The sequence below is a fragment of the Mauremys mutica genome, chromosome 8 (assembly GCF_020497125.1).
Source record: "Mauremys mutica isolate MM-2020 ecotype Southern chromosome 8, ASM2049712v1, whole genome shotgun sequence".
Classification (NCBI taxonomy): Eukaryota; Metazoa; Chordata; order Testudines; family Geoemydidae; genus Mauremys; species Mauremys mutica.
Window position 1 is genome coordinate 4,860,472 of NC_059079.1, and position 16,136 is coordinate 4,876,607.

At 53.0% G+C, this 16,136-nt stretch overlaps 1 protein-coding gene across 1 annotated transcript in view; it reads right to left on the reverse strand.

Moving 5' to 3' along the window:
• LOC123375765 (phosphatidylinositol 3-kinase regulatory subunit alpha-like) overlaps positions 1–16,136 on the reverse strand; it is a 291,825-nt gene that overhangs the window by 169,832 nt on the left and 105,857 nt on the right. Inside the window, exon 4 of the mRNA XM_045027009.1 lies at positions 2,675–2,767. Within this exon, the coding sequence (XP_044882944.1) occupies positions 2,675–2,767 (93 nt within the window). The remainder of the gene's footprint in view (positions 1–2,674; positions 2,768–16,136) is intronic.

Consider the following 16,136-nt stretch of genomic DNA (forward strand, 5'->3'; position numbering starts at 1 on the left):
GGTTGACACTGATTTTCTTTCAGTTTGCAGAGCTGACGTCTCATAGAGAATGAAGGCAAGGGGACAAATTTCACATCTCTCTGATATTCAGTTTCTGTCTGTCTCAGGCACTGCATCGCTTTGCATTCCATTCATGTTGGGATGGTTCTCTTTGCAACCAGAAGAGCTGAAAATTCAGGGGGTGATTCCTCACAATTCAATGGAGCTATACCAGCATAGAGCTGGGAGTGACGGAGCAGGGACACCCCTCCCCCCCCAAACTGCAGTGTGGAGGTATACATGCGGATGTTTCTATGACCCAAGCCAACGTCTATAGAGCTGGCCAGTTTGGATGTGTTAGGTGCCTATGAGTAGGGTGACAAGGCAGCAAATGTGAAAAATTGGGACAGGGGGTCGGGGGGTAATAGGAGCCTATATAAGAAAGCTGTCCCTATAAAATCGGGACATCTGGTCACCCTGCCTGTGAGTGTCTCCCTTCCTGTTACTAAAGTTAGATCTAGAGCTGGATAAACAATGGGAAAGATTTTTTTTTTGCAATGAAAAATATGGAAAGCTAAAAGTTACTTTTCCTTTTTGCTTATTCACAAATTTACACACACACACACACACACACACACACACACACACACACACACACACACACACACACACACACACACACACAGATACTTCAGACTTTCAGGTTTTGGGGCTTTCCCCCATTTCTTTCCTTTTCCCAATATCCTTTTTTTTTCATTTTACCACCGATAAAGAGGGAAAAAAGGGAAAGTCAAAATCTGAACATTTTTTGTCTTCAGATTTCATTAAAAAACCCAGAAAAATACAAAAAAACTTCTTTTTGGCAAAAATGGTTTTTTGAATAAAAATGGCTTTTTTGATTAAAAAAATTAATTACAAAAATTCAAAATAACAAATTATATCCATGTTAAGAGGACAATCCATCAAGCTTCTCCGACCTCACCCAAGCTCCCTTTCAACAGAGCAATTGGGACGTCACTAGAGTTGGTCTGAAAATGGGGTTTTACCCACAGAAAATGTTGATGAAAAAAATCATTTGTCAAAATTTTTCAAAGAAAAGTTTGATTTTACAGTTAGAAAAAATTAAAAAACTAAAATATTTTGATTTGGAAATCCTGCTGCAATGCCTCAGGGGAGTAACATTTTGGGGGACTCCTGCTCCCATCCTCCTCTATTGACTGGGCTCCTGGATTGCACTACCTCTCCCATGATGCACCACAGTTTCTTCTCATGGTGAGGGGAGGTGGTAGCATCATGGGAGACCTTGTGAATGGTGTATTATGGGGGATGTAGTCCAGCTGAGTATCCCAAGGGAGGGGAATGGAAACTCATTGAACTACAACTCCCATAAGACACTGGGGCAAGATATCGGAATCAAAATATTTCAGTTACTTTTTGTGAAAACTGTCATTTAGACCAAAAAACGTTTCCACTGAACAACAATTTTGATGGAAAATTACTCGCCAGCCCTAGACTTTTCCAAGAAGGGGATGGATGTTCAGAGACTCCGCATTCCCTTTATGTGCACTCCCTGCTGCAACGAGAGTCCACAGGCCTCTCTCTTCCCCAGCCATGGAGAAGTAAAGCCCTTTGCAATGCTATGAGTTGCACAGCTTGCCAGAGTCCTAACAGCGTCTGAGCCTCACGTTGCTGGTTTCTTGTGCAATTATTCTCTCAGCTCTGCTATTATGGAGCAATATGTAACATGCAGCTTCAGAGGAGACCAACGGAGAGCTGCAAAGGGGCTGATGTTCCCTGGGTGCAGAGAACGAGGCTCATGTTCTTACCCTCCACCATCAATGTGGTGTCAACAGCCCTGTCTCCGCTTGGGGATGAATCCCAATTCTGCAGTCAGTGACAGCCATGCTCTGAACCAGCTGAGCCCTGTGCTAAACTCCCGCAGTGTAAACTGTCTGCATGCGGGGCTTGCTCTGGTTGCTGCACCAACAACTGCCAAGCCCCAGGCAGAACAGGGCCCTGGTTGAACCATGACAGCAAAAGACCTCTGCTCATCGACAGACATCAAGTACTAGAATCACAACCGATGCCTAGCATGACTGGGGCAAATACGGCAGCCCCCATCTCGAGCGATGATAGGGACTGAACTGGAGATCTGAGCCGAACAGGCAAGCTGGCAAGCCTGGAGTTGTAACGGACCCATCTCTGCCGTGGATCGGACACAGAGGGGGGGACCCTAGCCGGCATGTAGCACAGTTTTCCCTGTCCAGACCAGACAGGCTTTTGTTGGTTTCACTTTAGATAATGCTACCCCATAGGTAATCCATCCTTGAGATTCAACAGCACGGCTTGTGCAGGTGGTTGCTGCATATTTCAGAGTGGTGCTAGGGACGGTTGCAGTCTGTGCCACCGTCAGGCTGGAGCCTTGTTTAAAAGGTTTCAACCACGTGGAGTCAAATCCTGCTCTCACTCCGGCATAGGTCTGAAATATCTCTATTAAAGTCAGTGGAGGCGCACTGGTGTAAATCTAGATTTTGGTCCCCGGTGTGGACAGGACCTGTTTCTGACTGTCCATCATGCTGCGTCAGCAGGAAAGGAGTGTGCATATGACACATGGAATACGCGTGCCCAATGCATGTATTTGTCCCAACTGGAAGAAATGTGAGGAAGTGGCCAAGGAAACATACGCCTGACGTACCTTGTTTTTCCAAAGCTTCAATGAGTCTCACTACAATCAGAGGTGCCTGTTCGGGGAGCCTTAACTCTGCAACCTCGGCCTGCCCAGCGGGTCCTGTTAGAGAGACAGATGAGAGACAAATAAAGATGATTTAGCAGAGTGGATCTCAGCGCTTGTCAACAAGGCAGTTTGGCTGGCCGGCAGCTGTGGCGCAGTTAAATAGCACATTCAATCTCTCTGATGGGCCAGTGCCTGGAAAGTAGGGGGTGATAATGAGCCAAGCATATAATTTGCAAATAATCATTTATTAGATGGATTTCTCCTCTTTCCCACTTTGCTAATTGTGCGCAAACAAACAGATTGTCTCAGATTCATCGTTTGAAGCCAATCTCCGGGGACTTGCTCCAGTTAATTCCAGGCTCGTTATTCAAACATGCAAGCTGTTGTTGTTGGGCACGTGGGTCACGTGGTCTCTGTCTGTTTCATGGCTGGAGGGCCCTAAGTCACAGGATCAGGTTTCCAGCGTTACTGCTGGTACAGGGGAATTTGAATTTCCTCTCTGAGAGCAGCTCCTAAGAGTCCCATTCTAACCACAGGACAGGGACACATTCGCAGTATGCGGCGAGCGAACACTGGCTCTGTCTACACTACAGAGACCACGTCAGCATAGCTATGCATAGCTCCATTGTAACCACAGCGTACGCCGACAGGGGTTTTCCTGATGGAGGAGAACCGCCGCCTCCCCGAACAACGTTAGCTTTGCCGACAGAAGCACTCTTCTGTTGGCGCAACTGTGTCTACACTGGGGTGTCTGTTTTTTCACACCCCTGATGGACACAGCTATGCTGGGATCTGTTTTAAGAACAGCCCAAGCCACAACCAAAGCAAATTCCTTTGAATTCCCCAGCCTCTGTTAGCCAGAAGCTGGGAATGGGCGACAGGGGATGGATCACTTGATGATTCCCTGTTCTGTTCATTCCCTCTGGGGCATCTGGCACTGGCCACTGCCGGAAGACAGGACACTGGGCTAGATGGACCTTTGGTCTGACCCAGTCTGGCTGCTCTTACGTTCTAACAAATGTTAATGGACATTTTCCCCCAGCAGCCGCCCAAGTGCTAGCAATAACTCTGGTTCCCCATTCGGGTAAGGACTCTTCCCCACTTGCTCAAACGGCCCGTAGGGCAGCCAGGATTACTGCTGTTTGGACGGCGCGTGATGGGCCCTGAATATTAACGTATTGTTTCCTCTGTCCTCCCGCACAGCAACTTCAAAATCGGAATTAAACGGGAATAGGCCAGCAGCAGGGCACCTCCCCTTCCATTCACAGGGAACGGAAGGCCTGCCCCCCTCACGCACGCTACTTACACCTTGGTACCGATGTCAATTTCCCAGCAGCCGTGCTGGAGCTGTGGTGTTGCGAACGTTCCTCACCGCCACCGGGCCTGCAGGCTAGTTGTAGCTTTGCCATGGGGTTTGTTTACTTATATTTGTTATGGGGGGAGCTTCTCACCCTAAAATCTGCATGATGCCTGCACCTGGTCATTGGGTGCACTGCGTAGGCCCCTGGTTTGTCGCTCTAGTTTGCTTGCGAGCTCCTGTTTACAGGGAACTCGTCTTCTTCTAGATGTTCTGCCAAGCGCACCCCCGGCGCCCAACGCAGGAAAGAACTATGGGCCAGGTCCTCAACTGGAATGATTCAGCTAAGCTGCACTGACTCAGCGAGAGCCGTTTATTCCTTGTGACCAAACCATCTGTTGTGCCAGCACGTGGTTATGGTTTGCAATGAGGCACCAGTTAATAATGAGCAAGGCAGGGCTGGAGGGGTTAGTTCTGAGGATACGGTTGGTGACGTTCTTCTCCCTGAATGAATCCCCCAGTGTGGTGTTTGGGAGTGTCACGCTGCCAGGTGTTTCACTTTCCAGGCAGGATGTGTAATTAAGCTTCTCTAAGGACTCTCCGCATTAAAGACCCCTTGACATGTCTCCGGAGAGCCAGGGGTTTCAGCCCAATGTTCTGACTCTCCACTATCCTCCAGGCCACGGCTATGTAATTAGCTAGGTGGGAGAGGCTTCTTCCCCTCCGATTTAACACAGTTTTTCCATTTACAAAGCACAACCCCAAAGCTCTAGGCACCATGACAGCAATTGCACTGGCAATCAGTTCAATAGCACCTAGCAGTCTGACAGGGGAGGCTGTAAACAGACCTGCAAACTCCACTGCATTCCACCCAAAGCCCCATCATATTCAGCCCTATAGTATCACAGGGTCTGCCAATCATCCCACCCCGCCCCGATCTACTGGTCTCAGAGAGTCACACGTTTCAAAGTCAGTAGGGAGCACTATGATCATCCAATCTGACCCCCTGCTTCATATAGGCTGGCGGAGGGGACACACACACACAGTCTCTGTCTCTGTCTCTGTCTCTCTCTCTCTCTCTCCAGAAGAGCTCAGCTTCCAGCTAGGCAGGCCAGATTTTTACTTTTTATAATTGAATTTTCTTTTAAAAACTGGCCGTAGGCGCACGCCTGTTAATTTCAACTGGATCTTTTATTTTAAAAGACGTTCTGTTCAGATTCTGGTTTCCATTCACATGCAGGAAAGCCCAGCATGAACAAAGCAGGAACTTGCATCGTGGGAACGCCTCAGCCCCCTGCTATTTCGTTTTTTTCCCTGTCAGCTGAGGATTTCTTCTCTCCTGCCTTATGATAGGTGTGGCACTCCGATGAACTCTGGTGATGAGGGCCATAGATGTGGACAGGCACACAGACAGGCAGGCATGGGGATGCACGGACAGCTGGGTTGATAGATGCATGGAGTACATGGGGGTGGATGGAGCGAACAACAGGGGATGTGCACATGACAAAGGCAGGCGAGGCCAAAGTCCCCTTCATGGAAGAATTGAAAAGCACCACCCAAAAAGCACGGGGTTGGCAGTTTTGCTCTGGCAGGGCCTTCCCGCAGAGGCAGGCTCCAAGGCCCTTGCATTCCGCTGCCTCCCTTCAGATTTATTGTGACAGGCAGCAGGCTGTGAACCTACCCAAGCTGCCAGAGGGAATGAGCTTAGATTGTTCACGGGCTCTTCAGCGAATCCTTCAGGGGAAGCAGCGTAATGAGGCCGAGAGCTCTTCCGGCTCATCTGTTTCTTTTCCATGTCCAGATGCGTGGCCAGGAGATCTGTCTCAAGCAGCCAGCCAGGGTCTGAACAGCGACCCAGCTGTGACTGTTCTCTACTGGCTTTGGGAATCTACTGGGTGGGAGTCTCCTTGACCATGACAGTTTTCTAAGCACCTACCTCCCATTGCTGTTTCAGCTACTTACTCACCAGATTTATTAGCCTGTGCTGATCACACAGGATGGATGGCCAAACAGTGATACATAGAGCGATATAACCTACTTGGGCAGTAGGTGTATGCTGCCCTGCCCTCTGATGGATGACATCAGAACAGCTCACCTGTGTGCCATTGGCCCTGTACCGCTCACAGCGATCCTCCTTTAGCTCAAGAGGCCCAGGGATGCACAGCAGGAGAACTTGAGTTTAGAGCGACGATTACTTAGTTGCAAGCAGAGCTGATATGGCAGGTCGCGGCTGTGATGACACTACACCTCCGTGCATTGGATCCTCTGCGTTAGTGAGCTGGTGGGCAGGGGTCTGGGGGGTCACACTTCTAGCTGTGCCACTGACTCATCGGGTGCTGAAGGGCCAGTCATTCAGCCCTGCTCTGGCACGGGTCACATGCCCGGTGCCCGGCTCCTAGCTGCGCAGTCAAAGCCTTGGAAATCCTCCAGTCATACGGGGCTGGGTGAGTGTGGGGAATTGAGCGGCATTCTCAAAGCCCCTGTCCGATTTAAGAGCCACAGACTCAGGCTTGTCATTCACGTTCCTCATTTATATTGGGGGGATGGGGTGGGGGAACCATCCGCATCCAACGCCCAGGGTGAAATGCCCCAGGCTGCACCCTCGAGGGTGCCACTTGTCCAGAGGGCATCCCAGCTCAGCCACGCCCACGAATCCTGCAGAGGGCGATGGAAGGAAAGAGCAGGAACAGGCAGCAGAGGCTGTGGCAACCCTCTGCCCCTCCCCAGCCATCCAAGTGCTGGAAACCAAAGTCTGCGGGGGCCTGGCCTGGTCTCCAGAGGACGGAGCGAGCAGGAAGACGGAGGCTGTGGGTAAAGTGCTGGGCTGGGACTCAGGAGATCCGGATTCAATTCCTCTGCTCTGCTCCAGGGCAAGTCACTTCTGAGACTGCATTTTGCAGGGGACTGAGTGTTTCCAAGCCCACGTGTGAACATCCCCACTGCATGGTAAGCCTGGGCTTCCAGCGAGAGGACCCAGCTCTCCCAGCCATGCCAATGCATCCACACTGCACTATGCAGACCTTCTGACTCGGGTGTGCAGCTTGAGCTGCGTTCACACTGCAAAATGACACGGCGTGGATCGGAGTCGCAGTGGTTCTAGGGCCCAGGTCCTGGGGGCTTGCTGACCCGATTTAGGCTGATTTGTGTGTGGACAGACGCGGGGGGCGGGGGGCGGACCCGGTGTGGGCTCAAACCTGAGTCAGAGCTTGGGCTTAGTGTGAAGTGTAGACATAGGGATGGGGCTAGCAAACCTGGGAGCAAAGTTCAAGCAAGTTAATCATCACTGGATGATTCTCTGCTCTGTTCATTCCCTCTGGGGCACCTGGCACTGGCCACGGTCGGTGGACAGGAGACTGGGCTAGATGGGCCCATGGTCTGACCCGGTACGGCCGTTCTCCTGGGGTTGAGATGCCGGGCAAGGGGCTCTGCCGGGGCCGCTCCATTGAGAATTCCGCTCCAAACGAAAGGTGTCAGTTGTTGTGGGGTAGCTGGTGTTCCCAGAAGAGGCTCCGTCCCCCCTTTCCCAATCCGATCGGCCTCTCGCAACATCCCAACCCCCCTGCCACAACGAACACGTGAGATCGGGGAAAAGAAAAGATCCCTGGGGCTGGGCCAGGGTCAGCCCAGCATGGACACAGTTCGGTGAGTAACGGCCATCCCGCTATGGGCTGCTGAGAGTAGATGCCATGGCAAGATGGTGCAGATTGTACAGAAACCTGCTAGCCCAGCGCTCAGTCCATAGACAGCTGCAGTGCGTGTGGTTTATTTAGTGAAGTGAACACTAAGTGGATAGTTCTGACACCCCTTTAAATTTTCCTTCGCAGCCAGTTAATAGCTAGGCCAGAAATAACAAAATCCGTGCTGGGTCCCACCACTTTCTAAGCAGACGGGGGAGTGAGTCCCCCGTCTCTTCTGTTTCTCTCAGCACTGTCTGTCGTGCCCACAAAGACTCGATCCCCCTCCCATGGGAGGAACCAGCCATCTTCTTCGGTGAGGAACTGGGTGTCCTGGAGAGAGCAGGCTGCTCTGCATTGCAAATGCACCCCCTAGTTTGCCTGGTAAAGAACCAGACTGTGGGAAGAGGCAAGAATCGTTGCTGGATTCACCAGGCTCATAGGGATGGTGTTGGACACGAAAGCGTTTAAGCTTTGGCGAGAGGCGACGAACGGGAGCTACATTACACGGAGGTCATGCTTGGGCGTTCACACGAGGACGTTGCAATGATCATTGTACACCCTGCAACGCCACAACCCTGCAGGTGTTCACTGCAGCCCAGACCAGACGCAGGAATGTTCTGCAATCCCGTGCCAGGGCCTTCCGCAGTGACCTGTGACCACAACCAAGCGGGTGCCGTGGTCATCCAGTGGGGTCGAACCCACGACCTTCAGCACCAAAGGCAAAAGTCCCTCCTCCACAGGAGCTGCTTTAGCTGTGAGAAGCCGGCTGTCGCAGTTCCTGGGGTCGGGCACCAGAGGGAGACAGGCCCACATGCACTGTGCCTTGACAACTCCATCCAGTCAGAAGCAGGACTTACTTCACCGGCTCTCTCTGAAAAGGCGGCTGCGGAGCAGAGGTGTCAGATCAGGCTGATGTGATGTGGCACATGACAGGGCTCTGACAAGGTCGTCGCTGTTCCAGTCTGGATGACTTTGCGCGTGAACAGTACTGCGTTATCGGGAGGTTTTGAAAAACCGGGTATTCGTGTCACACACACACACAGATTCCCCCCTCCGTTGGTGTTCCAAGATAGGCTTCATTTTACCCTCTTTCACGTAATACTTCTACCCTTTCCCCACCCCGAACTAGCCCGTTTTACTCTGCAAATGGCTCACTTCTGAGAGGGGGGAAATACGATTTTGCATAAAGGACATTGCTACATTTCACAATTAAATGCAAAGTAAAGTAAACTGCTACTGACTCTGCCCTTCTCTCCCGCCTTCTGTTCCCATCAGCATCCTAGTTCTGTCTCCCTGACGTCCTCTGCCCTTAACACCTCCCATGACCAATGGCCCGAAAACTGCTGGGGGGGGGGGGGGGGGCTCTGTGACCTCACACTGGTTTTTGCACCAGTCTAACTCCAGAAACACGTGGAGTGACTCCTGACTGACACCAGGCCAATGCAGTGCAATCAGGCCACATCTCACTAAAGCCGTGTAAGAGCAACATTCATTGCTCTCTCTGGGCCAGACCCTCTGCTGGGGTAAATCTGCCCAGTTCCAGTGTCATTGATGGAGTTACATCAGCTGAGGATCTGGCCCATTGTCTTCCCGCCCGGGACACCTGCCACGCGGGCATCCGCTGGTCAGCAGTCAGTTACAAGGGTCGGGGGGGTGCCGCAGAGAGACCGCTAGATAGACGCGTCAGCAACAGGGGGACTGGAGGGGAGAGTCACAGAGAGATGCTGCTGCATTACAATACCCCCCGGCTCTCCTCGCTGCTTTCCAGCACCAGATCCACCCCCCTTCCAAGGGCCCGCAACCCCCCCACACCCGCAGCCTGCAGGTGAACACACCCCTCCGTTTGCCCCCTATTCTCCTCCTTGCACGACTGCGGCTCACTGGCATTTCAACCTAGCCCGGGGCAGACCACATTGCCGGGCGATCCCTTTGGGTCACAGCTGGTCGCTTAGAGACAGCAGGGATCCAGGTCCCCTTGACAGCACCTTCACCCGCAGCAGCGTGGGTGGCTCCCGTTTGCTAGGAGGAAAGCGGCCTCCTGCTCACCAGGAAAGGGTTAACGCCGCGCTCCGCTTTGCCTGGCACATCTGCTGTGCTTCTGCGGCGGTTACACAACACAAGGATTTGATCCAGCCATTCCCCTTCCCCGCCCCTGGCCTCAGTGCAGCAGGCCCAGGGCCGGCTTCGGAGCCTGGGCTTGCAGCAGGAGCAGTTTGCCAGCGCGAGCCCCTTGAGTCCTCTGCATTCGGCATTCGCCGCCTCGGTGACTCTCCCCAGTGCACCCACGTTAGCCCCCTCGAAGGAGGTGCCCCCACCACCTCCCTTTATCCCCGGCCAAGCAAGAACGCCCGTCCCTTTCCCAGCCCTGCCGCTGAGCGCTCTCGTCCGAGCGACGGCCCCACTCCTGGCCAGCAGAGCTCGGTTACAAACGCCGGCCACAGTGCCTGTGCCCCAGAGCCGGCTCCCTCGCCCGTCAGAGAGACACCTGTGGCCCCGATTCAGCTTTTCAAGCGAGATCATATGCTGTATGTTCTCCCTACCGACCAGCCTCTCCCCTGCTCCCAGCTCGGCCTGTGCGTCAGGGAACTCGTGAAAGCCTTCCTCCTCCGAATCCCCACCCGCCAGAGCCCCCTGACATCGCCTCTCCCCAGCAGGGCAGGAAACCTGCCAGGATCCTTCTGGGGTTGGTTTTATTACAAACAAGATGGGAACCATGAAGAGGGGGATGGGGCAGGGGGAGAGACAAAAGGACACAGCTTGGGTGCTGGCCAAGATCCCGCTGGAGAAGAGTTGCATTGTACTGGCTGCCTTTGTCTGATTTCATACTGCGCGTATTACAACCAGCAGCCGATAGTGCCAGAGAGAGCCGCCGTACGGCGCAGCAAAACCAACGCTAAATCCAGAGGAGAGATTATTTTTCAGCAGAGGGGGAAGGGAGAACCAAACGGCTATTTTCCCTCAACAATCCCCTGCATTGAGTGCGGATGCCTAGCTCTTCCCAGCAGGAGATCCGAAAGCACTTGACAAAGGAGGTCAATATCATTACCTCCACTGCACAGCCGGGGAAACCGAGGCACAGAGCTGAAGTGATTCGCCGGCGGTCACCCAGCAGCAGAGCCAGCCATAGAACCCAGGCCTTTTGCATCCCAGTTCGGGGAGCTGGCCCCTAGCCCACAGTGGAGCAGCTAACTTGCTCGGTTGGGGCTTTTCTGGCCCCCATTACCACAGCCGCTGTATGTGTTTATCCTCATACAGGCAGGGCAGGGCTGTTATCCCCCTGTATGGAGGGGGAAACTGAGGCACAGAGCGTGTGAGACACAAGTTCACACCCAGGCAGTTTGTGGCAGAGAAGGGAACGGAACCCAGCCAGGCCTCCTATACTGCAGGCGAAGGCCCTGGCCTAGTCACAGGTGGGAGACTGAGGCACTGGTTAGCTTACATGACTTGCCAAAAGGCAGCCAGGCCTTGCAAACTGACCAGCTGAGACTCAAATCTAGGTGTCCAAGGCTCCAACCCATGTTCTACCCACTGGACCTCCTGTTGGCTACAGCCCGTCTCCTCCGTCACCTGCAGATCGCCCGCTAGTCTGTGAAATCTAGCCGGACAATCTACGTCTGCCACCTACATCCACCGGACCACGGCAGGGTGGCACAACTAGCAGCTCCCTCTCGCCCCCCGCCCACTTTCATTTCCTTTGACTTTCCACCCCTGGCTGTATCCGGGCTCTGCCTGAGGTCGCAGAGCGCTCTGTTGAATCTGCAGATCTCACGGCTGTTAGGACGTGGGAGTTCTTAAAGGGGAGGAGGGCTGGTCTCACTACAGCTGCAAAGCCGATTGGAACCGGCCCAGATTTCAGCCAAATGAATGTGTCCTGTTGTCCTTTAATAGAAACCAACGTGGCGGCTTTTAAAGGGCTGCCAGGCATTAGACTAGAAAGAGCAGCTTGGCTTTGAGTCAGGGATAGTCCCTGCTGCTCCAAGTGCTGGGGGTACATTTTCGAACACCTTTACAGCCCCCAAACTGTGGGGGGAACGTGGGGACATTAAATATTGTTCCCCTAAGCACTGGAGCAAAGGGAGAATCTCCATTTACTGTGCGCTGCGGGGGGTCTGTGACAGAAGGGAGCAATTCCAAAGCCATCCAGCAGAGGGCAGTGCCGCACACACACATTGTGCCCTAGATGCTGCAAAATTGTCCATCCCCCGGCCCCACAGAATAAGCCGCTCATGGCATGTCCGACGTTCAGAGCGAGAGGAGTGGGCTGCACACGGCTGATAAAGCAACATTTAACCAGACCAAAGAGCTATTTCGTTAAGCAGCTGGCTGGCGTCGACTCCGTCTCCCCGCCTGGGAAAGCACCTCATCAAAACTGGGTCGGCTTTGTCTTCCCTCTCCGCTTCCGTTGGCGCGTCCCGAGTCTGGGAGCAGGGCAGAACTGCCTCCAGGAGCCTCCTGCCAGGAGCGGCCCCGGCAGGCTGCCAAGGCAAGCAAGCCACCAGAGCCAGGCGGAGAAGGGCCGCAGCGTGGCAGTCTGCCGGGGAGGCTGGGACGCCCGGTGGCACTGGGAGAAGCTTTTGCTTGCAGAGCTTGGATTTCACAGGGCGAGGCTGCGGCCGGAACGGGGTTGAGGTTATTTTATTTTTTCCCCCTCTTTGACTCAGAAATGCTTTGCACAGCTGGGCATGCTCAGCCTAAGTGGATTCCACACCTCCGCCCCCAGGGACTGTAGCGCTTTGTGTACCGCGGTGGGGAGGGGAGAGAGACCAGCTGATTTCAATGTTCTGTCACAATGGCTCTGCTCCCATTTGGGTCAGATTTTCAACACCGCGCCGAGCCGGGCCTAAATGGGAGCTGAGCGCCTTTGAAAATCTGCCTCTTCGGCTCTCGGGAATTCAGCGCCGGTCTGTAAAACAGGGATCCGGGGGGACTGAGAGAATTAACCCATTAACGTACGCAGAGCACTCAGACACCTAGAGAAACAGAACAAGGCTGACCCAGCTAGGTGGAGAGATTGGGCTTCTGGAGATGATCAGCTGATCGCACTGGCTGACTGGGTGCCTTCTGCTCCTGGGAGGGTTTTCCATTTCAGCACTCTGTCCTTTCAAGCCCCTTTTCATCCCAGGGTCCTAAAGGGCTTTAAATCCAGCCACTCAGCCTCCCAACTCCCCCCTGTGAGGGAGGGAGCTACTGTCACAGATGGGGAAACTGAGGCATAGACTGCCCCAAATCACATAGCGAACCAGTGGCCTCCTAGGAGACAGCATGGAAGACAGAGACAGTTGTGGGAGAGCGTGACCATCAAATGCGTGTTAACACCCAGCAGGGCTTGTCAAGGGGATGGCGGGACAGAGGGGACGCATCCACATGCAGGCTCTCGGCTTGCCACATCGCAGATCCAGAAGAGCAGGGAGAGAACAGGGCTGGCTGGGAAGGATTCCTAGGGACAGTTCTTGCCGGGGGGCCAACAGCCATTCCCCATAAGCAGGGATAGAAAGCACTGTCCTCCGCAGCTGCACTGGAAATGGGCCCCAGCCCCTCCTCTTGGTCTCTCCCCTTTGCCCGGGTTCTGCCAAGGCTCCGCTCTGCAGTGGCTGATCCAGCGCCTTCCATCACAGGCAGGCTTTTGTGCAGCTGCATCGTGGAGGATGCACCTGGGCTGAAGGTCGCTTCTAGGTCAGAGCGATCATGCCAAGGCGGCATCATGCTGCGGAGTAGCTGGCAAGGAGACGTGGTTCTGTGTGCAGCTGCTGAGCGCAGCCCGGATCCTGCTCTACTGAAGCCAATGGGGGCTGTGTTACCATCTCCCACAGAGGAACCACTGGGCTGGCACAGAAGAGGCTTGGTCCTTTGAATAAGCTAGGACTAGCAGAGAGAGGAAAGGAATGTCAAAGCTGAGCCCCCATTGGCTCTCTGCCCTGCCCAGCTCCCTGGGGGAGGGCTTCAGGGCAGAGGGGCAGCCTTACCTTGGACGTGTTGGAATTCTGTGCAGACCCAATGGAGTAAATTTTCAAACACAGGCAGATCAAGCATCCCCAGGTGGTCACGCGTGGGCTGTGAGGTCACTGCGAGCATTATGAGGTCACTGTGCACACAGAACGGATGAAGACGTATCTTTGTCCCCCTCTACTGACCATAGAGAGGTTTACAGTTCTGGACCTGCCTGTCCTGGCAGCAGGTGTGGGGCCCGTTAGCTCAAGCAATAGCAGCTCATGCTTTTAGACCCACAGGCCTCAAGTTCAGTCCCTGTGATTGACTCAGCCAGGGGCCCATTCCAGGGACTTTGAAAGTCACACCTGAGTGAAGGAAAAGAACTCAGAAGTCATCTAGCCCAGCTCCGCCCCATCGGTGCAGGATCATTCCCTGTTGGACGGCTCCACAAATCCATGGCCAGCTGTGATGACTATAGCAAACCCTGTGGCCATGCAGAACTCCACAGAAGGTCGGACAAAAGGAAAGAACTTCCCTCCGCCCAGGGTCCAAACAACGCACAACGCTTCTCACCAAACTCCTCTCCAGCCTCAAAGCACTGGGGGAGGGGGAGAACTCTGTCCATTCCTGCAGAACCATGTGCACCCACCCTTGATCTGGCCACAACTGGACAAAGAGATCTGCCCACAACCATGTTCTCCAGGCACCAGCTGCCCGAGCGGGAGATTGGGATCCTACCAATCCTCCCACGAACTGTTTTCCTCGTCCGTAGATTCCAAGGCCAAAAGGGACCATTTGTGAACATCTGGTCAGCCCCCCGGGATAGCACAGGCCACAGAACTTCCCCATAATAATTCCCAGAGCGGAGCTTTGAGAAAAACCTCCAATTTTGCTTGAAAAATTGTCAGCAATGGTGAATCCACCACGGGAAATTGTTGGGAAATTGTTCCAGTGGTTAATTACTCTCACTGTTAAAAAACGTATCCCTGATTTCCAATCTGAATTTGTTTCTCTTCAACTTCCAGCCATTGGATCATGTTGTACCTTTCACTGCTAGACTGAAGAGTCCATTATTAAATATTTGGTCCCCGTGTAGGTACTGACAGACTGTAATCACTTCACCTTTTAATCTTCTCTTTGTTACGCTAAATAGATCCAGCTCCTTGAGTCTATCACTGTACGGCAGGTTTTCTAATCCTTTAATCATTCTTAGGCTCTTCTCTGACCCCTCTCCAATTCAACATCCTTATTAAACTGGACACCAGAACTAGACACAGGATTCCAGCTGCGGTCGCACTAATGCCAAATATAGGGGTCAAATGACCTCTCTGCTCCTACTCCAGATTCCCCTGTTTATGCAAACAAGGGTCGCATTAGCTTTTTTGGTCACAAAGTCACATGGGAGCTCATGTTCAGCTGAGAATTCGCTCTGACCCCCAAATCTTTTTCAGAGCCTACACTTACATTTAGCCATATTAAAACGCAGATTGTTTGCTTGTGCCCAGCTTACCAAGTGATCCAGATCACTCTGTAGCAGTGACCTGGTTGTCCTCATAGGATATCAGGGTTGGAAGGGACCTCAGGAGGTATCTAGTCCAACCCCCTGCTCAAAGCAGGACCAATCCCCAGACAGATTTTTACCCCAGTTCCTTAAATGGCCCCCTCAAGGATTGAACTCATAACCATGGGTTTAGCAGGCTAATGCTCAAACCACTGAGCTATCCCTCCCCTCCAACCTTGTCATCATTTCCCACTCCCCCAGTTCGTGTGTCATCTGCAAACTTGCTCAGGGATGCTTTTATGTTTTCTTCCAGGTCATTGATCAAAATGTTAAATAGCGTAGGGCCGAGAACTCAGCCCTGCAGAACCCCACTAGCAACACACTCGCTCCATGATGATTCCCCGTTTACAGCTACATGTTGAGGCCCGTCAGCGAGGCAGATTTTAATCCATTGAACATGTGCCGGGTGGCTTTTATGTCGTTGGAGTTTTTTAATCGAAATGTTATACAGTAAGTCGAATGCCTTACGGAAGTCTATGACATCAACGCTATTCCCTTTATCAACCAAACTTGTAAACTCAGCCAACAAAGATATCAAGTGAGTTAGACAGGATCTATTTCCCACAAACCCCTGCTGAATGGCATGAATTATATTACCCTCTGTTAACACTTTACTAATTGAGTCCAATCTCAGCCACTCTATTCTCTTGCCCGGGACTGATGGCAGACTGACAGGCCCGTAACTACCCAGGAAAGCTCAAGCCTGATCCCACAGCTTCAAGGCGCTGAGATAATTTGCAGAGGCTTCCAGACTTGTGGGTTCTTCCCCCATCCAAGCCTGCAAGCATCTGGAGCAGAGATGGGCCAGAACCGAATCACTGACTCACAACAGGCTTAGCCTCAGGGGCATGAATTCAGAGCCAGAGCTCAGCTCTGCTGCCAGCCACACATCTATCCCTATCCTGGGCTGAAGCAACCCCCTGGACCTAGACTGCTCCAAATGGAGGAAGAGTTTGGCTC